This window comes from Hippocampus bargibanti, linkage group LG06 (genome assembly GCF_051943395.1).
Source record: "Hippocampus bargibanti isolate YZ-2025 linkage group LG06, ASM5194339v1, whole genome shotgun sequence".
In the NCBI taxonomy this organism is placed as follows: Eukaryota; Metazoa; Chordata; class Actinopteri; order Syngnathiformes; family Syngnathidae; genus Hippocampus; species Hippocampus bargibanti.
In genome coordinates this window covers 9,498,626-9,525,000 of record NC_142739.1, presented here as the reverse complement: position 1 = coordinate 9,525,000, position 26,375 = coordinate 9,498,626, and the positions used below count along the sequence as shown (strand labels likewise).

Sequence of the window (26,375 nt, the reverse complement as noted above, 5' to 3'; positions counted from 1 at the left end):
TTATTATTATTATTATTATTATTATTATTATTATTATTATTATTATTATTAAAAGCTAGACAAAAATATGTAACAACTACAAATATAACCGAACAAACTGTAAAAAAAAAAACAACAGAATTTAAAAAAAAATCAATTGGTATACACCCCGCTGACAATGTCAACTTTGTCATTCAGATAAAGACAAAAAAGTCTCCAGTGAGCCATCAGAGGGCGCCGTGAAAGAAGAGACATCAGTGGCGGGCGAGGTGAAGAAGAAGGAGTTGTCCAAGGAGAGGAAAGTCACCAGGAAGGAGTCAGGCAAGGAGGCCAAAGAGGAGGCCAAGGAACCTAAGAAGGAGTCATCGTCATCTTCTTCCAAGGAGAAGAAGGAGGCAGGCGATAAGAAAGTTTCCAAAAAGGCATCTGTGGGAAAAGTCAAAGAAAAGAAGAAGGACCCTGAGGCTGGAGAGGCTTGAACGTGAGGTTTGAACTCCAATCAACTTTGTGAGGTGGACACGCTAACGACTAGCGCTGCGTGCTGCCTATTCAAAACAGAATACATTCACTATTGGTAGGCAGTTGAAATGTGGGGGGGGGGGCACAATATTTCAACAGCAACATTATTGCGCGGGGGGGGAATAGGGCCTCGTACTTTTTAAACAAGTTTTGGAAAACAAGTGGAAAATGTTTTCAATGAACATCGGAGTATGTCATTTCAATTTTTACGCTACATTTTTCAAAGTACGTATGTACAATCCAAATTGTAGTTATATACTGTGATTTTATTTTCCCCAGTGAAAAGACCTCTCATGCATCAGGAATTGCATTCAAGTACAGCACAAAACTGCTGAACGAGCAAAAAGAATTTTAAGTTGCAAGAAGTCATCTGTGGTATATTTTCACCACAATCAACTCACTCAGCTACTATATTTCTTCTGCAAGATATTCCCAAATCTACAAAAAAAAACTAAAAAAAATCGGAAATTGTTCGGAGATTGTTTCATGTCTCCCCACATGTAATTCCGACGCTGATTTAAAAAAAAAAAGTCCTGGCTGTTTTTTACACGCACATTTACATTTGTATTTTTGGTTTTGAAGTTTGGCCCATCCAAGTTTGCGCAATACACATTTTACCATGCATTGTCATTTATAGCTGACGTTTCAAAAGAAAAAAATATGCCACCTTTTTTTGGAACCATTCACAAATATTACTAAATATATTTATATACAGTAAAGTCTCGTTATATCGATATTCTCGGGAGTCGGAAAAAATATCGATATAACCGGACTATCGATATATCCGACCCTGCGCGCATGTAATTTTCTCCGTGCGTGCAAAGAAATAGTATCGTCATAAGCGGTACTATCGATATAAGCCGATATCGATATAACGAGACTTTACTGTATATTGCTATATTATATTATTATTTTATTCATGAGTATTAGTATAATGAAAACATGATGTGCTCGAGAAATAAACAAGGAGACATTCATCATTTTCTTTTAATTCACTCATTCACTGCCAGACGATGTGCAAAAATGTGTCCACTGCAGTGCCAGGGTTTTTGTCATTTTCACTCAAATTCCAGTACCCACGGACCCTATACTTTGATCAGGAAAAAAAGACTTAATTCCTAAATTATATGGGTGTGGAGTTATATGAGCTTAAAATGGGGGCAACTGTACAAAAATACAATACATACATATTGATTTATATCATGCTTTAACAACAGCTGAAGCTGGAACAAAGTGCTACCATGGACAAAAGGCCAATGCTGCCCCCTTGTGGAATGGAAAAAAACATTACCAGATGTCTGACCAGTGCTTTATTGGCACCCCAGCAAGAAGAAAAACAAAACCCGAACAAATTTGGGAATGGCGTTCCACGTCTTATTTTCAATTGCCAAATACGTTTGAGGATGGCAGTGAATGAGCCAACAAAATATCTACAAAAGCTTACTTCCATCTCAAATTAAAAAATGCAGTTAGCATTTCTTGATCTGTGTTACTTGCAGAAGGTCGTATTTGGCAGTCAGTATAAGACGCGGTGCAAGTATGGCTGAGCTACATTTGCCATCTAGCGGTGAATGAGGATATTACAACGTAAAACTATGCACTGGCTGGCCCGCAAATAGAGATAATTGGGTTTTTTTTTTTTCTTTCGAGGATGTGTGTTAGGGTTTTTCTTTTTTTGGGGTGGGGCTCAAAAAATATTCTGCAAAAAGCAAAATTACAATAAATATTTTAAATAACAGACACTCATTAGCGTTTTTCATTTTTTACCGAGATTCTGTTGCACTCGCAAAATCATCTATGAACAAAAATTGCCGGTGTTGTGAATCCTTCCACCGGGAAAAAAATATTTGAATAATGTGAGCTCAGGTAAACATTTATTATCCATTGATACAAGTGAATAACAGCTGGTAACCATGGTGACATGGTTGCAATTGTCAGCGAGCATTTTAACGTTCAGTTATCCGTAGGAGAGAAAAGGCAAAATAAAAATGCTTGTCAGGATTTGGAAGTGAAATGTTCTGTGCTACATGAGGAGGAAGTTGGGCAAGAACGGCTCGCCACTTTTGTTCAACTCCTTTCCCGCTTTGCAACTTACAACTCACATATCTACTTCCGGGTAGGAAGAAAGAAAGGAAGGAAGAAAACTTTGTTTGGTAGAAAACAGAAAAAAAGTCAACTGTGACATTTTTATAAATGTTTTTTTTTTTTTTTGCTCTTTCGCTTGTTCACTTTCAATGTTGTTATATTTATTTTGGATGTTTTAATCTGTTTTTTTCTCTTTCAAATAAATGAATGTTTTCCTCGTCTTTACATTGTTCTTTATTTCTCTGCCTTTATCTCCTTCTTACGTTTTGTTGCTTCAATTTTTTTCTGTTGCATTTAATAAATACTTTTTTATATTCAGTTTTTTTATCTGCTTTTGTTGTTTGTTTGTTTTATTTTGCTTTTTTTGTTTTCTTTCTCACATCATTATGGCTACGGGTGTCTGTTTTGTTGTTGTTATTGTTTTTATTGTATATTTTATTTTATTTGTTACCCACTTTTCCCATTTTTAAAACGTGTTTGTGGGTCATGCAGTACCAAAATCACCCTCCAGGGGAATTTGACCTCGGAAATTGAATGTCATTGTGTTGGAGATGCAGGTGTAAGTCCAGGGTGAGGCAAGCTCCTCATGTGGTTGAGACAGCTGACCCTCAACCCCTCCCACCACCACCACAAAATCCACCCCCTCATAACACTCCTTCTCCACACACACACACACACACGCACGGGGTCTTTGACGGCCAGACCTGTCGGCTGCAGAAGGCTTTAACCTCGGGGCCGGCGCGTGTGGTGGGGGTGGGTGGGGGCTCCAACCAGGCCCCCTTATCTGTCCACCGGCAGGAAACAACGTCTCTGGTCACTTTCTCCTTTTCCTTCTGTTTGTGAGTGGTTTCATCTGCTAGCTGTTAGCTACGCTCTGTTAGCATTTCACTCTTATCTGCCGCTTATCCACTAACAGTGGCAGGACATTTGGAGGATGGATAGTTAGGTTTGGGGTTGGTTCCTCGTGACCATGCCCCCCCCCCCCACCACCATCACCATCAGCCAACCCTCTTCAAACTCCCTCACCATCAAGGCCACCCCCCCCCCCCTCTGTAAAGCCAAAAAGTGACGAGGCAGGTCACTTGCGCTGAAGTTGCCTTGGATGTGCCCCAGAGCTCAACTTTGTAGCTTTAGACATTATTTCCCGCCGTCGAAACACACTTTGGTCCTGCAAATTTCCAATTCTCGTAAAAAGGTCATATCAGGAAAAAAACTGACGTGTGTCCAATTCAGACCCATTTTGAAGCCGTTAACTCATTCACAAATTTATTTGGGAATTGAACATCGAGCGCCATTAACGAATTTGTTCAGGGTTTTTTTTTTTCTTGTCTTTGTGCCGATAAACTACTGGCCATGGCCTCTGACAATGTTTTTCCCTTCCAAAAGGGGGATAATTTCTCTTTTTTCCATGCTCGCGCTTTGTTCCAGCAAAGCGCACAGGTGTCAAAGGCAAGGCCCGGGGGCCAAATCCGGCCTCCCACAACATTTTTTTCGGCCCGCGAAAGCAAATCAAACTTGTGAAATTCCATGATGCTTGCTAAAATCTTGTCCAAAATTTCATATTTTTTTATGTAAACCACAACAACAGTCATCATTCTTGACTTCAGATTTGAAAACTAGTTATTCATTAATTTGTTGAGCGCTCTATATGTAATATGTGGAGGGGATTGAACATTGTAATGGCTTCCGCAAATTCATAACGGCCCTCGAGAGGAAACCAAAACTATAATGTGGCCGTGGCAAAAAATGACTTTGACACCCCTGCGCTATATAAATCAATATGTATGTATTGTATTGTAATTTGGACAGCCACCCTCATTTCAAGCTCATAACTCCAGACCCATATTATTTCGGAATTAACGAAAGAAGTGAGTAAGGTTTCTCACTCTGTATTGAATGTTTTTGTCATCCTAAAACTCAATATTCTGTGGGTCCTGGAATTGGAATGACAATGACAAAAACCCTGGCACTGGAGTGGACACATTTTTGCACATAGTCTGCCAGTGAATGAGTTAAAATGACGGCAAGGGGAGCCACCATTGATCTTTATCTATGTGTATTCAAATGCATGTAATTCATATGCAGTTAAATATGCAGAATTGAAAACAATAATGAGCCAATTTAAAAGTAAAGTGAAAAAAATAACAAAAACATGATTTCAAAGGCTGGATTTAAAAGCATTGTTATGTTATTTGTGTGTTGGTTATCTTTATTCCTTCATCTTATTCACTCTGACAATAAAGGGTACCAGCAAATCGGGGGACTGGATTTTACAAAGAGAGGGGGAGGGGAATGTTGCGATGGGATTTTTTTTTTTTTTTTTTTTGGGGGGGGGGGGGTAATATACATTGTTGCTCGTTTATTTTTGCTTTGTTTTTTTTTTTCATGGAAAACAAACAGTGCAGCGGTGTCTGCCGAGTCAAGTCCAAGCGGAATGTGGTACTGCTGGCCCACCCCATCACCTTGTAAAACATTCACCTTGTAACCTTGAACGGAAAAACCGTGATGTTGCAACTTATCAAATAAACTTCAAAACTGCATTTGGCTTTCGCGTATGTCACAGATGAAAGCTGAAGAATTTGAAAGTGGCCCTCGGGTGACTAAAGTGTGGACGACCCCCACCCCGACCCCCTCCCACTCGCCTTCTCCAGTAGCAACAAAGCAGCCACTATTAGTTTGGCAGTCTCCAACCTCAAGATGCTCTCCATCGGTGCCGACTGCCTCTGCTGGGCTCGACTCGGCAGTATGTCGTCCGGGAGGAAGAGGAGGAGGAGGAAGGAGAAGAGGAGGAGGAGGAGGAGAAAAAGCGTGTGTTAAAGTGAGAGAGTAGAGGTTGAGTGTGTGTGCAGTTCTCCGAAGCACTCAGTCGGCAGTCAGCAGTCAGCATCCATGAACGCAACACTGACGTTTCTCCCTTGTTTTTTTTGCTCAGGACGGAATATACCAAGTGTTCACATCTTTGGGCGTTTCAAGTGGCTTTGATAACGTGTCATGCACATGCAAGCCGGCCCCAAAGCTTCTGCGCTGCCTCCCTAAGGACGTTTTTTTTATTTCTTATTTTGGGATTAAGCTCAAGTGGACTCGTACGTTCTGTCGCTTGTTGAAGATGTCACCCGGTCGCCGCTCCACCTCCACCTCCACCTGCAGGCTCCTCGCCGGCTCCCCGACGTCGCTATTGCCGCTACTTCTTCTGCTTAAGGCGATGTTGCCAGCCGCCGCGCTCATCACAGGTGAGAGTCCAAATTTGGGTCTCCGTGCGTAAAAGCGCATCGCGCGAGACACGGCGGGTCCTTCTCGTCTCAAGTTTGCGTGGTTTACGTGGTGAACTTAAGTTCGGGGATGCGAAGATGAACAAGCTTGTAATTAAACTTCCTTTAACTTAGATGTGTGTGTGCGCATTTTGCTTCCTCCTCGTCGTCGGCGTCATGTGTTGCCCTGCTGCCACGAGACCCCCAAAGCTAACTGGAAAGGTGATTTTATTTCCGTTAATATTTAATGATTAGTCCCACCCTGTATTAAATAGAAGAAGTTGATTGGTAGGTCACTACAAGGTCACTGAATGTGTTAACACCGACGTCGGCAAAATTCGAGCCTTCATGATCGAAACACACTCCGGATTTAAATCAAAGTGATCAAGATAAAGTACAATCTTTGATATTATTTCATCGGAGACGACTGCACAAATTCGATTCGATAAGTGTTTTTTTTAATTTAAGTGCAGCCAGAAACGTGATCATCATTGCACGAATAGCAAAAGGCAGAAGTGTCAAAATAAGCGTAAAAAACAATACATGTGCCCATCACTGTTTCATATTAGCAAGGAGCAAAAGTATCCACGCTTTGAAAGCCTGGTACTTGTGTGAAAAAAATGTAGAACTTTTTCCATCTCCTTTATTTATTGAAGTTGTTGAAGTACGTACACGTATAGATGAAATAATCGTTTCTTGTTGTTAGAGGCAGAGGTGGCAAAAGTTCAATATCCTCGAGTCAAAGTGCCGGTACTTGCATCTGTAAAAAAAAGAAGTACACAGAATTAATCATGTTAGCGAAAGTATTCACACTCGAGACTTGAATAGTATACTGTAAAGTGACCTTGAGAGTTTTGAAAGGCGCTTAGAAATGAAAAGTATTATTATTATAAATATAATCATGAAAATATTGATTGATCTGCACTGATTCACCTTTTGAAAGTACAAAAAAACATACTGTGTTAGCTCACGTTCGAACATCTCTTCATTCGAAATGTTTAAGTTACGAAACGCCTCAACGGGAAAATATTGCCTCTTGTTACGAAAGAAATATCAACAGTGTATAAGAAAGATAAAACTACACTATGGGCTGATTGTCGCAGCTCCGAGATTTACGAACTCAACAAGCCTATAGGTGCTCTGCTATTGGCTATTGTCGAGCATTTTCCGGGCATCCCATTGGCTAACAGGGACCGCCCAACGTTTCAATGAAGCATCCTCGCCATTTTGGCTATCTTGGAAAATCAGCAAACAATTTGCTGTCCTGTTTTTTATGAACCTTCATCTTGTTAGTCCCCAAAATATAAAATGGCTTTCATGCTAGCAAAATAACATATTCAAATAGCTTTGCTAATATTGAGAACTGACCAACAAAAATGGCAATGTTTTGTTTTTAGCCTGAGGCGCAAGACACAACAAATTCTTCTTACTTCAAACAACATGAAAAAAATAAATCAGCGTGGAAAATCCAGCTAGTTGTCACGCTCTCTTTCATATTTCTCAATGTATTAACTCATTCACTGCCATATGTGCAAAAATGTGCCCACTTTTTGGATGTGCCAGACATCCAAAAATGTGTTCACTCCAGTGCCAGGGTTTATGTCATTGTCACTAAAATTTCAGGACCCACAGAATATTGAGTTTTTGGACTACATAAACATTCAATACAACATTAGAAACCTTAGACTTTTTTTCATCTGAAAAAAAGTTAATTCTAAATTATATGGATCTGGAGTTATATGAGCTTGAAATGAGGGTGGCTGTCGAAAAATACAATGCAATGCATACATATTGGTTTATATCGCGCTTTAACAACTGCTGAAGCTGGAACAAAGAGCTAACTTGGAAAAAAGACCAATGCTACCTGTGGAAAAGAAAAAACATTGCCAGAGGCCATGGCCAGCGCTTTATCAACACCCAAGTATGAAAAAATAAAACCCGAACAAACTCGGGAATGGCACTGAACGTCATATTTTCAATTCCCCAATAAATTTGTGCATGGCAGTGAATGAGTTAATACATAATACATAATGTAAAACCTCCAGGAAATTTTAAGGAGGGTTTGGGTGAAAGATGGATCAATGAATCCGAAAATATATATTTAACGTTTGCCATTTTTTAAATGAGCTTAACTGGATTTCACAACAAAGAAATACATTTCGAAAAATATATTTTCATCTTTTCATCATCCGTATACGTTGGAAATCACGAGAAGCCTATCTTGACAACGTCACGAGTCAAACACACAGATGTTGAGTTTCAATTTTCAAAAGTTAGTCAAAAGTGGTCAGAAAGACAAATACCGGTCGTAGACAAGCCCAGATGAAAAAAAAATACTCAAGTACAGTCGCCAAGTATTTGTTGTTGGTTACACACCACTGCAGGCAACTAAAAAGCGCAGGCAACGTTTTTTTTTCCATCTGTAGTTGGCCTTCGTCATCATTGTGTGATTATCGAGAAAGGATGAAAGTGTTTGATGCAGAACATGTCCCACGTTTTTTTTTCTCAGCTGGAAACATTAAATCAGACCGCCACAGGACAGATTTTTTTTTTGTTTGTCTAGTTTTTATTTTTTTTAAACAAGATGCCGCGTTTCCTGGCGAGTTGCCCTCGGAGCGAAAAAATGGAAATGAGGTTGAAGGGACACCAGATGAGGGGTGTGTGAGGGTGGCGGAGCGCATATTGTAAGGGAGCGGTCCTGCCTGGCCGACAGTGCAGCTTTCTATACATGCCAGTTTTATTGATTATCGATCACTATTCCAACTCATGTATATTGATTATTGATTGTTTATTCCTATTGTAGAAACTCAAATAAATGTGGGATGATTGTGCCATTCATTTTTATATGGGCCTGTCACCAGTAGAAAATGACAACATGCTAGGCTTAGAAATTAGTTTGCAACCAAAAGAAATGCAGTGCATATAACAAGTCTACACCCCCTTATTCAAGCGACAAGTTGTTGTGATCTAAAAAAAATTATGATACAAAGATAGATCATCTAAAACATTTTGAATGTGACCCATCTATAACAACTCTCAAATATTTTGGTGAAGAAATAGAAAAACAAATAATTAAGTAAGATAAAGTAGTTGTTCAAAATTGTCCTGTCGCGGGAACATTTCTGTCAAATGTGAGTCAGCACCCACCAGCCACCATTCAAACCACCACTGACTAACCCAAACAAAGTTGAGATGTTCTAGGTGGCTTTTATTGACTTGATTTTTTTATTTACTTTCTAGCAGGAGCTTGTGATAACACCGACGGCTATTTTGAGAATTTGCTTGTTCAAAAAAGTAAAAATAAAAATGAAGCTGATTGATGTAAGATAGTGCTTTGACAATAATGACAATGAAAAAACAGGTTTTTTAATGTACGACCATGCCAAGCTTTCAAGGACAACCGATGCCTCCGGACAAGTTGTGTCCATAATTTCTAAAATCACTTCAAATGACTTCCACTGAGCGTATTTTACAAAGATTCCACCGCATATAGCTATATTTTACGTTCTGAGACTCGCGCTGAATATTCAGGAAGTCTTGTTTTCGATTTGGTGACGATACCTACCGTGACGTCATGGTAGGTATCGTCACTGACCGAGAAAGCGACACATGATGCATTTTGGGTACTTTGTTTGGTCTGAAAACATCGTGTTGATCCGTGTTTATGGCTAAATTAGAGAAATAGCGCGATGGTGAATCATTGTGTGTTGCACCAAGAATACTATTTGATACTAGTTGACACAAATTCCCAGCAGACAAATCAGCCCATTTCAAACGGAGCTTGGACCCCATCTTGTGCATTTTCTGGGAGCTACATTGGAGTCCAGACGGCTCAAATTGATACGGAAGGACTTCTTTAATCGATTGCAAACATGTACGTTTTCCTCTTCAGAACTATTTGAATCATATTCATAACTGAATGAGTAACAAGAAAGCATCTTCTCCGAATCTGAAGCCATTGTTTTGATTCTAGAGCAAGGCAAAACATCCTGGCGTGACGTCACAAACAAAGGGATGGGACCTTCTGAAACTCACCATTTCCAAAGTCATTTTGAAGTAGCTTTGGGACACTTTATGTCATTTTTATTGGTGTTTTACATTTGACTTATAATATCAGCCTGCGTGTTTTGGGTATTTTAGATGCTATAAAACGTTTTTCTGATGTCAGTTAGGAAACAAAAAAATGGTGTCGGTTGTCCTTTAAATAAGAACTTGTTGCAAATTAAAGTATTTTGATCACTATTGTGCTCACACTTCATGCAAAAACATTGATTCCAATGCATTCAACTTTTTAAAATATTACTTTGTAAAATGCCAAAGTTATAGCACTACAAATTCCAAGCACCTTTCTGCATATGTAGCATTATTTTAATGACAAATCAAAACTGCGCCTCTTGTGCTATTGGATTACATGAGTTGGTGTGCCTAATGAAGTGTCCTCCAAGCGCGCATAATCCATAAATCTTTGAGTAAAGAGGCTCGACGGGAAGGTTTGAGTTTGTCACCCGAGACAAGCGCAAAACAATGACTGAGTTATTTGGTTAAAGCAGGGATAGGTCCCTGGAGACCCCCACGTCCCCCTCAGCCACTTCATTGGGCAAACCCCGCCCTCACTCCAGCTCCCCCAACCACTCATGCCAGTTTAATTAGGCTCGAAGGTCATAAAGTTTAACGACGAAGTCGGCAAGTTCGTCGTCTGCCGCCGGAATGCAGACGAGCCGGCACTGGGAAGCTTCTGTCGGATTCCCTTGTGCGTTTTGGCTCGTCTTTAATTTAAACAAACGTGATGTAACCCAATGTGATGCCATCAGGAGCAGGACACAGGAAGCGGTTTTTGCAGGTCGTGACCGCGGTCGGAAGGAAGTTTTCGTTCCCGACCGAGCAGTTTTCCCCGTACGAGCGAGCACATGTGCTTCCCGCTCGCCCCGTAAAGCTTTTGTGTTTCCTGCACTTGCTTCAGGTTACGTTTTGCCACCGCGTGTTTTAAGACCCACAAGACCATTCAAATGTCAACGGCTAGAATTTAGTGGAATGCTCAAAGTCACTCACGTGGTCAGACTGCGGAATGTTTCTTTTGAAACGGTGTCGTTTTGTAGAGGAAAAAATACACGAAACAAATGATCTGAATTCATCCAATGAAACATTTATGGACAGATTTATATGATGTTCGATCCTTCAGAAGAACCTTTGCGATTGGAGGAATGCTCAAACCGACACATTTTTCTTTTAAAATGGTATAAGTTATGTTTTCAGACCCATAACTGATTCACCGATAAACTACTGGTCAGACAAGGAGCCAGCATTTGCCTTTTGGACAGCCACCCTCATTTCAAGCTCAGATAACTCCAGACTAATGAACCCTTTTTGTGATGAAAAAAGAGAGCCTAAGGTTTCTTACACTGCATTGAACGTTTATGTAGTCCAGTGACGTGCGGTTTGGGTCATGGCTGGTGAGGCACTGACGTCATCACAGTCAGATTTACCAACATATGAACTCCACAGAGTAGCTTATTCACCATTTGATTGGCAACAATTAACGTGGTTTGTTTAAAATGTCATGTCAGCATTCTTTATATACTGTATACAAACTGTAGCATAGAAAAACTGCATTTAAAAAAACATTATTATCATGTTACCTTTACTTGTAAATGAAGTCCAAGTTCTCTGTCACAATGGAGATCACTGGCAGTGAAGAAAGTAGTCCTTGATGAGTCCTGTTCCGACTGTATGTTTTCAGTCTTTTGTGCTGAGAATGACCGCTCCACTGATGCTGTAACAGCTGGAACTCTGAGCACGAGCTGCAGGAATAGTTTCAATGAGATCCTTCTTGGCCAAAAAGCTGAGAAGCTGTCCAGGAGATTTACATTCATCCCTCGCCGTTTGTGAGCTATACAGTCCGGTGTTGGTCTTCCTTTAATTATTATCTCCTGCTTCGATTGAAAGTCCAGTTTAGAAAATTCCTTCAATTTAGATATGTAATCCACCATTCTGAAAATAAGGCCAAGCAGCACGAAAAAAATGACTGCATGGTTACACTTAATTTGCTAACTGTTTACTGTAGCTTGCTCTCCCTAATTCTATTATTCTGCAGCCGAGGAGCCGCAAGAAGAATCTCTAATCACCAGCGCCCCCTGTCATGAGGCAGGAGAACTGTGTGCCTCACCTATGCACACAGTTTTGATAAAAATAAAATAAACACTGTAGTACAGTGTTTATAATGTTCAGTGACTGTACATTATATACACCAGCTAAACTGTAGAAATTTAGTTCATATACTAAAAGCTTTTGAACACTTTAATAGCGATATGCAGAGGGACAGCAATGCGGTCTCACTGCAGAGCAAGCCAGCACAGTTAGCAAAGTGATTGCGCAATCCATGGTGAGGCTCAGCCGACTGCTGCCTCACCGCTCGTCTCCACTTAGTATTTGAACGGTAAATGTGAAAATTTAGCGATTTTGAAAAAAAATCGAAAAATGGTGAAGTTAAATGGAAAAGAACGTTAAAGTACAAATCACTAAATAAATATAACTGTTTAATTTATTTTGTCATTTGATATTTCCATGATGACAGGTGAGGCACAGCCTCACCTGCCTCCCCTGACTGCACGTCACTGATGTAGTCCTAAAAGTCAATATTCTGTGGATCCTGCAATTTGAGTGAAAATGACAAAAACCCTGGCACTGGAGTGGACACATTTTTGCACATCATCTGGCAGTGAATGTGTTCGGACATACAATGGTTTCATGTGCTTGCACGGTCAATTTTTCTCTCAAAATGTGTCGGGTATGTGTGGTTGACGATGTCCCATCTTTAATATTTTGTTTTAAGACCCTTAAGACTTTTTTTAATATCCCAGGTTAAGGTTTTGTGGAATCCTGCAACTGACTAACTGCTGGAACGGGAGAAATCCGTTGGAGAAATTCAATATAAAAACAAATTTGAACTAAATAGGGGGGCTCCAAATGTTTTTTTACCGTTCATGCATTCTTTGCTTTAAGACCCTTTAAATGTCACAGATTACGCATTTGCGTCCTGATTACTCTGCCGTGCTGCTCAAACGTAGACCGTATACGTTTTTGGAATTATTTCAAAACAAACTTTGTATGAAAAAGACAATTTTCAGAAAAAAATTAGAATATCTACCGCCTGTGTTTTAAGACCCCTGCGACCCTTCAAATATCACAAGTTAGAATTTCGTGGCATGCTTACAGTGAATCCTGGATCACACTGTGAAATTATGTTTACCATATTTTCCGGTGTATAAGGTGCACCCAAAAGCCTTGATTTCTTTCAAAAGATAACCCTGCACCTTATACAGAGGTGCGCCTTATATGTGAAGTAATATTGAGCAACGACTGTCAGCAGCCACCGAGATGCGTAACCCCAGCCTCTACTGTAGCACCTTGTAATGTGTTGTGCCTTATATTTGGAAAACGTTTCTATATTTATAGATTATATTTGGAAAACTCGCTTCATTCGTTGAAGGTGCGCCTTATAGTCCAGTGCGTCTTATTACATGGAAAACGTTTCAAAATACACCAATCATTGGTGGTGCGCCTGATACTCCGGTGCGCCTCATACACTGGAAAATACAGTAATTTTGTTCTTGAGGATACAAAAACATGTTTAATGGGAAACAGGAGACTATTAGACGGTCATTTGACATCCTAATCCCTCATTCGACTATTTTCAACTGTTTCCAGGCACCGAGGCCAGCTGTGAGAACGAAGGCGAGGTCCTGCACATCCCCAACATCACCGACAACCCTTGCATCACCTGCGTCTGCCTGGTAAAACCTCTTAGCTTCCTCCCCGGCGATGTTTGTCATATTGATCCGTCAGCTTGTCCCCTTATCAGGCCTCAAGATGGGATTTTGTCTTGTCGTGTGTTTACGTCGCTCCTTTCACAACTGAGCAAACGTGAGCTTTACCACAAGTCAATCTCGGGATGCTAACGTGTCAGGATATGAATGGGCCTGAGTTGTGTCAGGCTGACTGTATCACGATATGCATTTAGGTCATTAGAGTCATATATTACTGCTTGAATTGTTAAAATATGATAATGAGATGAACTTTCACCTTTACATAAAATACATACTATTTCATAGTTATTGAAATGGACTACAAAAATCCACATTTATGGACTCAACAAATAAGACGACTAGGTTGCTTTAGCCGTCATCTGTACTTCTTTGAGGGTGTCGGACATTTCGCTCCTCATCCGAAGAGCTTCGTCTGTGAACTAAATAAAATTGTGCCATGGCCCTATATCCCAAATGGACAGAGGTGGCAGTGCCAGACCTTCATTAGGGATAAAGGTTAGTTACCAGCACAACTTTAGTTCGCTGAGGAAGCTCTTCGGATGAGGAGCAAAACGCCTGACACCTACAAAAAAGTAGAGATGACGGCTGAAGAAACCTTTTCCTCGATGGATCACTCCTGTACAACTCTTTATTCTTTTCAAGCAAAGAGGCTGTAACATCGGGAAATTAATTTTCAGATTCCCGCTTTATGTCCTGTTCAGTTGTGTAGTGTAGTGTTCAAATAAGTTCTCTACATGCGGACCCAGAGGGTACGCTTAGCAATTAGCGTCACTTCTCCATCTATATTCCTATCTGAGAATGATACTTGTTAAAATTGGACCTTATTTGCCACCAAGGAATTGGATTTAGGAGCAACTCCAACTCCACTAGCGAGCCATCCAAAGCCATCCAAAGCTAGCTAGCCATCCGAAGCCATCGTTACTAGCTAGCTAGCTATTCCAGTCCACACTGAAGATCTTAAGGACTATCCCGGTGATACAGTTATCAAAAAATAAAAATAAATAAATCCAGCGATGTCAGTTTTTCCATTCACTACATTTTGATAAGACTCAGTATTCAGATTTAGACAGTCAAGTTGCTATGCTACGCGAAACTACTCATTCCGAGCCTTGACATCACTTGATCAGACACAACCAAATTCACCTGCAGGCACAGCAGGGTGAAACAAAAAAAAAATAGACTATTGTCATTGCTGTAGAAATAATGAAAAAGGTGGATTTATTTATTAATTTATTTTATTGTATTTTATTTTATTTCAGTGGGACAGTCTCATGAAACAACACAAGAATAAAAAGTGTAAATGAGCCGGAGTTAGCATAAATGCTACTAGCTATGACTCAAACCATTAATAAGTTTAAGTGACAATACTAATTTATTTCCTGTAACTAATGCCATTTCTGCCATCACGGCAGCGTTGTTGCCACGGTTACCACAGCATTATCAGGTCAACATTAGTTAAAAGACCAACTCAACGGATGTCACTCGTCAGCAGCCAATCGCTGACCTTTGCTCTAGACTTTAACCCCCAACCTCCCAGTCTCCTTTCAATTCATGCTGCCCCTTCGAACTGCATCCACGGCACGACACAAACGAAAAATTTGGGACACACGCACGCACACACACACACGTATGCACACAAACACATATGCACACATACACATTACACACATACACACGCAGCGATAAATCAATCATTCAATTGGACTTTGGACTTATCTTCTCAATGTTAATAGCTAATATAATCAAGTTCTGTTGACGTGGACACACACACACACACACAGTGGTGCGCGCACACACACACACACACACACACACACACACACACACACACACACACACACACACACACACACACACACACACACACAAACAGAAAATAATCCTAATATTTGGCCACAACAGCGAAATATTTTTTTAAAGTGTGACAATTGACTTTAAAAAACATATACTTTCTTCGTCAATTTTCTTCACTTTTCTATCTTTAAACATCACATTTTCATCATTGATTCATTTTTGGGGGGCGGAGGAGAGTTTATTTCCTGAATGTCTTCAAGTACTTCCACATCTGTCAACCTCCTTGTCCCCCCCTGACACCCCAGCCCACCTCAAAGACATGCTGGTGAGTCTCCTGCCGCCAGGTGGTCTGATATGTTTAGGGGTGGGGGTGCAGTGTCACTCATATATTCGTGTGTGTGGGGGGGGGGGGGTGTGGTAGAGACGAATGGCTGGGACACACACACACACACAGAGGCCATTGTAAGTGGTTGCCATGGCGATCTGTTATCTGCTACACCTCTTCACCATGCCGTCTATCTGTCTGTCCGTCTCATCCCATATCCTCGTCCACGGTCAAGTGCTTTTAGAAACAGAATTATGGGAAATATTTTTGTGATGCACGGCTTGTTATTAAGGAGACCAAACTGACACTCACCCAATAACAAATACAGTTATTTCATTGCTTCATTCATTTGAACATTTTTTTTATTCCAACTAAGTCATATTAAGTTCCGGCATAAAAGTGTTTCTGTATAAATCTACTTTTTTGTGCCGCTGGATAGGCTTCAAGCCACACTCCAAAATAGTTCTGTATCATGCAAGTGTAAACCAAAGTTAAGAGCATATGTTGATATCCACTTTTTCAGTTTCATATTGGAATGAAGGGAATTGTGGTACAGTACTTCAAAACCATTTTTGTGTCAATGTGATTGATGTCATAATACCTATTTTAGAGAAGTATTTCTATAAATGTATTTGTATGGATAAATGTTCTGAGCATCAATTTAGCCTGCTGGCATTGTGTCAATATAAACAGAAGCCGACCGATGCCAGAGAAGTGGCTGACACTCAAATAGATAGCAAAAGGCTGATGAGGAGGGATCTCGGCGCGATCGCATTACAAAGCAGTGACCTGATGTCAAATCAGTCATCAATTGCTGACTTTATGTATGTCAATGGGTGGTATGTTTATTTATATTAAAGACAAATCCAGCATGTTATGGGAACCAATGATTTTGAGTTTATGAAATTTCTTCAAATAATGAAATACAGTGATACCTCGTGTTACGAATGCTTTAGCTCACAAACGTTTCGCTTTACGAACATTAAATTTGCGAGAATATAATCTTGGCATACAAACTAGTTTTCGGGAAACACACGGATGCCACAATGAGTGATGTGTCGTTCGCGAACGAGCCGGTTCTTGGAGCTCCTGAAATTGCAGCCATCTTTTTTTCCTCTATTCCCCGCCCCCAGTCTTCTCTTAAAGCCGCACGTGATTGGTCAAGATCCATGGTGGAGAAGACAGGGACACACGTGGCAGGACACACGCAGCAGTGAGTGGGGGGAGGGCTTACAGAAACACACACACACACAAGGGAGACAACAGAGTTTGAAACAAAAAACAAAAGTGAAAAAAAAAAAAAAAGTGAAATGGTGAGAAAATGGGTAGAAAACACAGTGAAATTTGGAGTTGTTTCAACTTTATTGATAGTTCAAAGGCAGAGTGTAGACTGCAAGTTTAAAATATCCCATCAATCAGGCTCCACAAATAACCCACACAAGCCATCTGTACAATTTGAAGAGAACATACAAGCGAGGGAACCAGCTATTAATGAAGTTTATAGTGTGTCTGCCTGCATTTGTTGCTGTTGCAATATCACAACTTCTAAGATGTACAACCCAGAGCTCCTTGAGACACTTTATGCAAAAAGCTATCCATTCTATCCAGCCATCAACAACCATCACAAAGGTAAATAAAACGACTTTGTTATACTGTACAGTTTATTTCTTTTATTACAATACCATTGCACATGGGCTCCGATGGAATTTCCAGTAAGATGAATATTGATGTTATTTGCTACTTCGTTTTCGTGATTTCAAGATGGCGCCGCGAGAGTGGCTGCATTTCCAGCAGCTCCTGTATTTTTTTCTACTTCCTTCTTTCCTTTCCTCTTCCTTTCATAACTTTGTTGCTGTGAAATGTAAATTTCTCCAGTGCGAGACGAATAAAGGTACAGTGATACCTCAGTTTACGAACCCCTTGGCTTACCTTGGTTTACGAACGTTAAATTTATGAAAATTTCACCTTGGCATACAAACTTTTTTTGGGATACACACGGAGCTGCCTCAATTAGTGATGTGTCGTTCGCGAACGAGCTCGTTCGTCTAACAAAATGGCAGCCGACTGCCTTTGAACTTTGATAGTTCAAAGGCAGAGTGTAGACTGCAAGGTTAAAATATCCCATCAATCAGGCTCCACAAACAACCTGCACAAGCCGTCTGTACACTTGATGCAAAAAGCTATCAACCCAGCTAAACAGAACACAATTGATGAGGAACTAGATAAAGTTATCACAGAGAAAGCACTGACAAGGGATCATTTCTCAAGATGGTGAAAGAAGAAGGTTACGTTCCTCATCAAGTGTTTAATGCTGAGGAAACCGGCCACTCCATTCCATCAAGCCAACAACGACCATCACAAAGGTAAATAAAACGACTTTATTATACAGTACAGTTTATTATAATACCATAGCAGCCGTCATCTGTACTTCTTGGAAGGTGTCGGACGTTTCGCTTCTTATCCAAGAAACTTCTTCAGCAAACTAAAGTCTTAGTTGTAGTTTAGGCCCTATATATATCCCTACTGTCCAGACCTGGCGGTGCCGGACTCTGCTATGATAGGTCCCTGCTCTCAGGTTAGGGGGAGCAGAGGACTACTCCCTGACGCTCCACTGATAAGAACATAGATGGTTTGAAAGGGGGAGTAAAAGAAGCAATTTTCATAAAACAGCTAAATCCTTCTTTAAACCGATATTGTGGGGTGTCATGATGCTAAAAGAAATGTTAAATAATTTTGTGTTTCGTGGATTTTGGATGGGAGAAAGGTGCGCATTTCTCCCCATCCAAAACAGTTGAGTTGGGCGACCACTAATTGACTCTGAGAAGGTGATTGCAACCACCTGGGAATGGCCAATTGCCGCTGGGACCTGATTGGCCAGAAGCTCAGGTGAAGCACCTTTAAAGCCAGCCTGAGCCAGTCACTTCGAGGAGGAAGAAGAGGGACAAAGGACAACCTGGAGAGCAGTGTTACCTGGGGCCTGCCGAAAACTGATATCAACTTCAAATAAAGAAAACTCACAATACCCTTCCTGTATCTGGCTGAGTGAACTTTTATCAACTTTCCACCTGCTTGCTGTATCGCCGCACGACATGGGGTGAGGTTCAATTTGGATCGTTCGTACATCAGCCTACTTATGCAAAATAGGATTAGGAATACCGATGAGGTGATACCGGTGGAAGTGGGGCAATCGGGCCAGTCGTTAGTCAGAAAAATAGGAACTTTAAGTGTCCTTCAAAGAAGTACAGATGACGGCTGAAGAAACCTTTACATCGATGGACCACTCCTGTACGACTGAGAGCTTACACAGATGCATACATTTATTATACACAAACTAAGGTTTGTTGTGTGTAGTTTTAAGACTTATTTAGTTGAAAATTATGTTTTATTGGGAACTGGGAACTGATTATTCTCATTGTAATGATTTCCTGTGGGAAATTAATGTTTGGAATACACCCTTTTCACCTTACACACACTTTCTGGGAACCAATTAAGTTCGTAAGCCAATGTATCGCTGTAATGGCAAATGAAGAAATTAGCATACACCTCTGGTCCCCCAGTCAAACACACACAGTTGAGGGCTTTTCTCCCTCTTTTTTCAGGGGTGTGTGTGGGTGGTGAGTGGTGTTGGGGGCGTTCTGGCGGAAGTCAGGAAAAAGTGAGTCCGTTTGGGGAATTCCTTTCCCTGAAGCTACTGTGGCTCTTGTACCGTTTAGGGGGGTCCCGACCTGTTTGTTTAGGAGGTGAAAGTTCACGGCCGGGGAGAGGGCAGCAATAGATTGGGGGCAGATTGGGGATGGAGGGGAGGAAGAGAGTGATGGGAGGGCAAAGAGAGAAGAATGATGGGGTGGAGGGGAAAAAAAGGCTGGCCAGAAACATTGGCCGTTGTCTCCCCCTAGAGGTAGCGTAGCAATACTCACTCATATGACTAAGCGTGAGCGAAAATGTCACGACACAAAAAAATAGAAATACATTATTTAAGAAAACAACAAGATGATAATTTAATTGATTATTATTCTTAATAATTCTCAATAACAATGATATTAATAAGTTTTGTCGTGAATTTAGTTTGTACGTACGTTGCAACTACAATTCCAATAATGCAACGCAGCACCTGTTGTCAGTCCTTCGCCACTCTGCACGAATAAAGTCACACTTTTTGCTCAAGCAACTCCTTTTGCGTCAACATCAACAGGTAATTTTAAGACAAAACAAGTCAACGGTGATGTTTTGTCCTAATCGGACTTAAACAGAGAAACACAGTGGTATTTTTTTATTATTCAATTTGTGCCGTTAGCAGGCTCAATCACAGGCATTAATTGGTTTAGCTTCCTTTCTACTGACAAGCCACATTGGGGACCGTCTGTGACCGCCTGCATCAAAAAAACTTTTATTTTTTATTATCTTTGAATGATTTTATTATATTATTTGCCTGAATTGCGATAATTGATACACTTTTTTATTCACTTGGGGATATTGAATCGCGTCATTAGAAAATTCACCAATCTAAACTACAGTCATCCATGTAGTAAAACCAACAAAGCACAAACAAAATCAAAAAGCAGCATTGATTTAACAGAAATGTAAATGTAATCCAAACATTGTATGTATGTTGGTTTCCGCTTGCTGTAAAAGGTTATACATCAATATCATTGCTTGACTTACAGAGTTCAATGTTTGAATGTCCCATAAAACAATTAACATTTACTCACTATGGGCTCTCAATGGAACGATGCCATGTGACCTCTTTCATTTGTGGTCGAGATGTGATCTAATTCAAGGTGACATTGTTCTTGACATTTCCAGAAGTCAGATTTTTATGTCTTCCTTTTGGTAATTCCATCCCTATGTAGTGGCTGTGTGTGTGTGTGTGTGTGTGTGTGTGTGTGTGTGTGTGTGTGTGTGTGTGTGTGTGTGTGTGTGTGCGTGTGTGTGTGTGTGTGCGCGCGTGTGTGCGTGTGTGCGTTTGTGCATGCGTTCGTGTGTGTGTGTGTGTGTTTGTGTGTGTGTGTGTGCGTGGTTTTGTGTGTGTGTGTGCGCGCGTGTGTGTTCTACTGTTGGTAGTAGTGGTTGGCGGAGGGTTAGGGGTGTGCTCTTCTGTGGCGGCAGACAGCCATCCAGCTGTGCAGCCTTGGTGTCGCGGTATGTCGAGTGTTTGTATGGCGTTATGACCCATTACCAACTCTGACCTGTAGACAAGGGACCCCATGGAAGAGTGTCTTTGGGGTTTACACAGGAGGGAGGGAAGTGGGTATTTACTTAGGTCACATCTATTAAAGCCACTCAGAAGACGGGAGCAAAGGAAGGACACGACCTTGGACTCAAGTAGTACCCCGTTTGTCATAGAGGAACGTGATAAACAATCCAGCACACTTTTTAATATTCATTCCTCTCATAGGTTTCCGAATAAAAGGCCAAGCATTTAAACATTTTAGGTAAGCCATGTCATTTAACATTATGACAGTCGGGTAGCTTAATGCTAACATATCATGTAAAAAGCCATAAGCAGGCTAAAAGAATTTAGCATAGATGGATTTTAACACGCCACTGTCATAATCATGAATGAAATATGATGACATTTCTCCACACATTTCTGTGTCGCGCCAACTCTGTATGCCTGCGTCTCGACTTAAACCTGCTTTTTGCAAATCTAAAATCGAGTTTACCTTTCCATTTTTCATCGCCAAATTGCATGGATGGGTTCGGCAGCTCCATCTGAAGGGGCAGCATAATCAATCCCAAACATAATAAAATAGACGGGCATGAAAATGAAGATGGATGGACGCCTGTCTACTAAAATAAGGCTTTACTTCCGACACCTCCGGATGGGTGTGACGCAGTCACAAATTGGCTATATTTCATTTCGCATTACATCACATACATTTGAAATGCCCTCAACTTTGACTGCTGAGATGGTGATTTGATTTTTCTCCACATTGAGATGATTTACCCATTTTTTTATTGGAGTCACTGACCGCGTGGTCATATAATGGACAACCCCCTCAAAATGTTTGATAATATCGATGTCAACTCCAAAATGAACTTCTTGAAAAACACTGCAGACACACACATGCTCTCATTCTGAAGTCAGTGCCATTTACTAGTGAATTTATGGGGCTGGTGACGATTAGCAGCCTACTACACAAATGATCTTATTTCCCAAGTAAAAAATTCAATGAAAACAATACATATTATCGTAAAAGACATAAAATCGACTTGTCTGCAGAGTCTGAACCACGATGGCTCACCACTAAATGAGCTCATATGGCATTTTGGCTCCATAAAAGTGACGAACGGAAAGATGTTTCATGCTACTTCAAGGCTCGATACTCCATGATATTAATTTACGACCAGGATAGACTACAATTAAAGTTATTTGTCTGAGATGTATTTATTTATTTATATTTTTTCCAGCCACTTTTTACACATCAACATTTTTATTAAGGACGTTTTAAATCAGAGAGTTGCTAACCAAAAAAACCATTTTTTGGGGTTGTGGAGGTGGCAACATTTTTTTTTTAGCAAAAATTAAGTGGCTCACAGAGGTTGATATTGCAGTCTGGTAAAAAAACATCAACATTAAAATGGTTCTCTCCCTAAAATGGAAGTCACCTGAAGGCATATACATATAGTATATATGCAAAATTATAGAATTGAGAAAGATTTAATTGTGAAATATGAGTCAGGCGTGCATGTGTCTTTGTTCATTAAGGAGTTTGGGATGTGAAATCGAACATCAGCAACATTCTAAAAAAATATAAAGACAAAAAAAATCAGTGATGTGGCTGAAGGATCTTGTGTGTTCAGCAAACAAATGCCACAAATATTAGAAGTGGAGAAACGTTTGCTTATTTTCATCAATGACCATCAGTTGGCAGGAGACAGTCTGAGCCAAGATACGATTTGCTGCAAAGCAAATGCAGAAAGATTTGGGGATCTTAGCATTGGTCCTGAAGAGTATGATTTTAAAGAAAGCAGAGGATGGTTTGAAAAGTTAATGTGCCTTGTGATTGGTGAGAAACTGGTCAAGGATATCCCCTGCCTACTGCCCAAAGACAGTTGGGATAGGTGCCAACATGCTCTGTTGCAGACAGAGAGCGAGAGAGATGTTTTTATGTTCCAATGTTAATGTTGATGTTAAAATTGGTGAAAATAAAACATTACAATTTGTTTTTATAGTATTTTACAAATGACCTGCTCTATTATTACGTGTTGATCCACTTAATGCTGTAAAATAGTTAAAAAGTGCTTTAAAAAAGTTGTTTCCTCGACTTAGAACCAATTAGAAATTTTAACATGGATAATAATGGAAATTACTGTCTCGGTTTTCGAACAATTCAGTTTTGGTCGAAAACTGAAGTATCACTCTTCTTCCCTGACCCTAAGTTTCTAGCCTTGCTCCCTTTCCACCTGGTCTCCTGGACTCACAGTATATATTCCTTCTCTGCATCATGTCAACCAGCTCTCTACCTTTACCTGTCATTGTTCCTACATTCAAAGTTCCTACTCTTAGTTCTATACTCTTGGCGTTCCATTTCTCTCTTTTCCTCTGGGCACACCTCCCTCCTCTCCTTCTTCGACCAATAGTAGTCAATTTTCCACTGGCACCCTGAAGGTCAATGGCGGCCATTGTTAACCCGGGCCTCGAACGATCCGGTATAGGATTCAGAGGTTTGATTTGCATATTTGTTTTGGCAAAGATTTTTACGTCGGATGCCCTTCCTGGCACAAAACTCTGTATTTATCCGGGCTTGGGACCGGCCCAACAAGACACTGGCTTGTGCCCCCTTGTGGCTGCAATAAACTGAAGTATCACTGTGTGTGTGTGTGTGTGTGTGTGTGTGTGTGTGTGTGTGTGTGTGTGTGTGTGTGTGTGTGTGTGTGTGTGTGTGTGTGTGTGTATATATATATATATATATATATATATATATATATATATATATATACACAGTAAAGTCTCGTTATATCGATATCCAAGGGAGTCCGAAAAAATATCGATATAACCGGGACTATCGATATATCCGACCCTGTTTGCGTGTAAATTTCTCCGTGCGTGCATAGAAATAGTATCGATATAACCGGGACTATCGATATATCCGATATCGATATAACGAGACTTTACTGTATATATATATATATATATATATATATATATATATATATATATATATATATATATATATATATATATATATATATATATATATATATATATATATATATATATACATATACACAGTGAGACCTCAACATACAAACACCTTATCTTACAAACTTTGGCTGGCGGAGTGATCTTCGGGTGAAGCACACGACCGAACAGTGCTCCAGCCGGCGCTACTTTGCACACCCCCTCTCATTGAATGCACACGTCAATCGCCTACTTGGAGCTTTTTGCTGATAATTTTACTATGATGGGACCGAAAAATAACCACCACAGGCTCGTGTTCAGCCCAAGAAGACACAAAATAAAAAATCGCTGAGAAGAAGGAGATAATTGAAAAACACGAACGAGGTATGCGTTTGTGTGATTTAGTGGCCGAGCACGGCTATGCTAAGTCAACCATTGCTCCCATTCTCCGGAACAGAGAAGCCATCAAAGGTGCGTCTGTTGCAAAAGGTGTTTCCGTGCTCTCAAAGCGACGGTCTCGGGCAATCGAAGAAGTTGAAAAAAAACTTTATTTTACAGCAGTTTATTTCTTTAATTACAGTCCTCATGTAATGTGCCTCTCTTTGTGACTTTATGATACAATGCAGTGTATTTATTTCATTACAATACACACATTTATTATACATAGAATAAGGTATGTTGTGTGTAGTTTTAAGGCTTATTTCGTTAAAAACTATATTTTATGGAAACCCGGGGACAGATTATTCCCATTTTAATGGTTTCCTATGGGATTTTTTTTTGGAGATACACACTTTTCGCCTTACACACTCTGTCTGGGAACCAATTAAGTTTGTAAGTTGAGGTCTCACTGTATATATATATATATAAAAAAAAAATCCTCGTCTCACCCACCATGGGTGGTGTCTGTCTCCATTTCAGCTCGGGTCCTCTACCAGAGGCCAGGAAGCTTGAGGGTTCTGCGCAGTATCCGTGCTGTTCCCAGCACTGCGCTTTTCTGGACCGAGATATCCGATGTTGTTCCCGGGATCTGTTGCAACCACTCGTCGAGTTTGGGGGTCACTGCCCCAAGTGCTCCGACCACCACAGGCACGACTGTCACCTTTACCTTCCAGGCTCTCTCCAGCTCCTCTCTGAGCCATTGGTATTTCTCGATTTTCTCATGTTCCTTCTTTCTGATGTTCCCATCACTCGGGACCGCTACATCCACGACAACGGCTTTCCTTTCCCCTTTATCTATGACCACGATATCTGGTTGGTTGGCCATTACCATCTTGTCAGTCTGTATCTGGAAGTCCCACAGGATTTTTGCTCGGTCATTCTCCACCACCTTGGGAGGTGTTTCCCATTTTGACCTTGGGGTTTCCAGTCCATACTCCGCACAGATGTTTCGGTAGACTATGCCAGCCACCTGGTTATGGCGCTCCATGTAGGCTTTCCCTGCCAGCATCTTACACCCTGCAGTTACGTGTTGGATTGTCTCAGGTGCCTCTTTGCACAACCTACACCTTGGGTCTTGTCTGGTGTGGTATATCCCTGCCTCTATGGCTCTGGTGTTCAGGGCCTGCTCTTGGGCAGCCAGGATGAGTGCCTCTGTGCTGTCCTTTAGGCCAGCCCTCTCTAGCCACTGATAGGACTTCTTGAGATCAGCCACTTCTGCTATGGTTCGGTGGTACATCCCGTGTAGGTGCTTTTCCTCCCATGATTGTCCCTCTTCCAGCACCTCATCCTCTGTTCCCCATTGACTGAGACATTCTCTGAGTACATCATCCGTTGGAGCCTTCTCTTTGATGTATTCATGGAGCTTGGATGTTTCATCCTGGACAGTGGCTCTCACACTCACTAGTCCCCGGCCTCCTTCCTTACGGCTTGTGTACAGTCTCAGGGTGCTGGACTTGGGATGGAACCCTCCGTGCATGGTGAGGAGTTTTCGGGTCTTAACATCCGTGGTCTGAATCTCTTCCTTTGGCCACCTTATTATTCCTGCAGGGTATCTGATCACTGGCAGGGCATAGCTGTTTATTGCCCGGGTCTTGTTCTTGCCATTGAGCTGGCTTCTGAGGACTTGCCTCACCCGCTGGAGGTATTTGGTCGTAGCCGCTTTCCTTGTTGCTAATTCGAGGTTGCCATATATATATATATATATATATATATCGGATATATATATATATATATATATATATATATATATATATATATATATATATATATATATATATATATATATATATATATATATATATATATATATATATATATATATATATATATATATATATATATCGGATATATCGATAGTCCGATATATCGATAGTCCGGTTATATCGATATTTTTTCCGACTCCCGAGAATATCGATATAACGAGACTTTACTGTATATAAAGCTTGAAGGTCTGAAGCGCTACCCTGATTTAAACCATGACTGCTGTATGCTCACTTGTTCTGGCAGGCAGTCCATGTGGTTAATTTTATTTTCCAAAT

The 26,375-nt window shown here is 40.6% G+C and overlaps 2 protein-coding genes across 4 annotated transcripts in view; both read left to right on the top strand.

Moving 5' to 3' along the window:
- Window positions 1-585, top strand: part of bbs9 (Bardet-Biedl syndrome 9) — a 152,637-nt gene extending 152,052 nt beyond the window's left edge. For all 3 annotated transcript variants that reach the window (XM_088999062.1, XM_088999059.1, XM_088999060.1), the window contains one exon: window positions 178-585. In XM_088999062.1, coding sequence (XP_088855188.1) covers window positions 178-458 — 281 coding nt within the window. In that variant the 3' untranslated portion in view covers window positions 459-585. The remainder of the gene's footprint in view (window positions 1-177) is intronic.
- Window positions 586-5,458: 4,873 nt separating this feature from the next.
- The window catches only part of bmper (BMP binding endothelial regulator), a 42,190-nt gene continuing 21,273 nt past the window's right edge, over window positions 5,459-26,375 (top strand). The window contains exons 1-2 of the mRNA XM_088998415.1: window positions 5,459-5,813; window positions 13,536-13,621. Of these exons, the coding sequence (XP_088854541.1) occupies window positions 5,690-5,813; window positions 13,536-13,621 (210 nt within the window). The 5' untranslated portion in view covers window positions 5,459-5,689. The remainder of the gene's footprint in view (window positions 5,814-13,535; window positions 13,622-26,375) is intronic.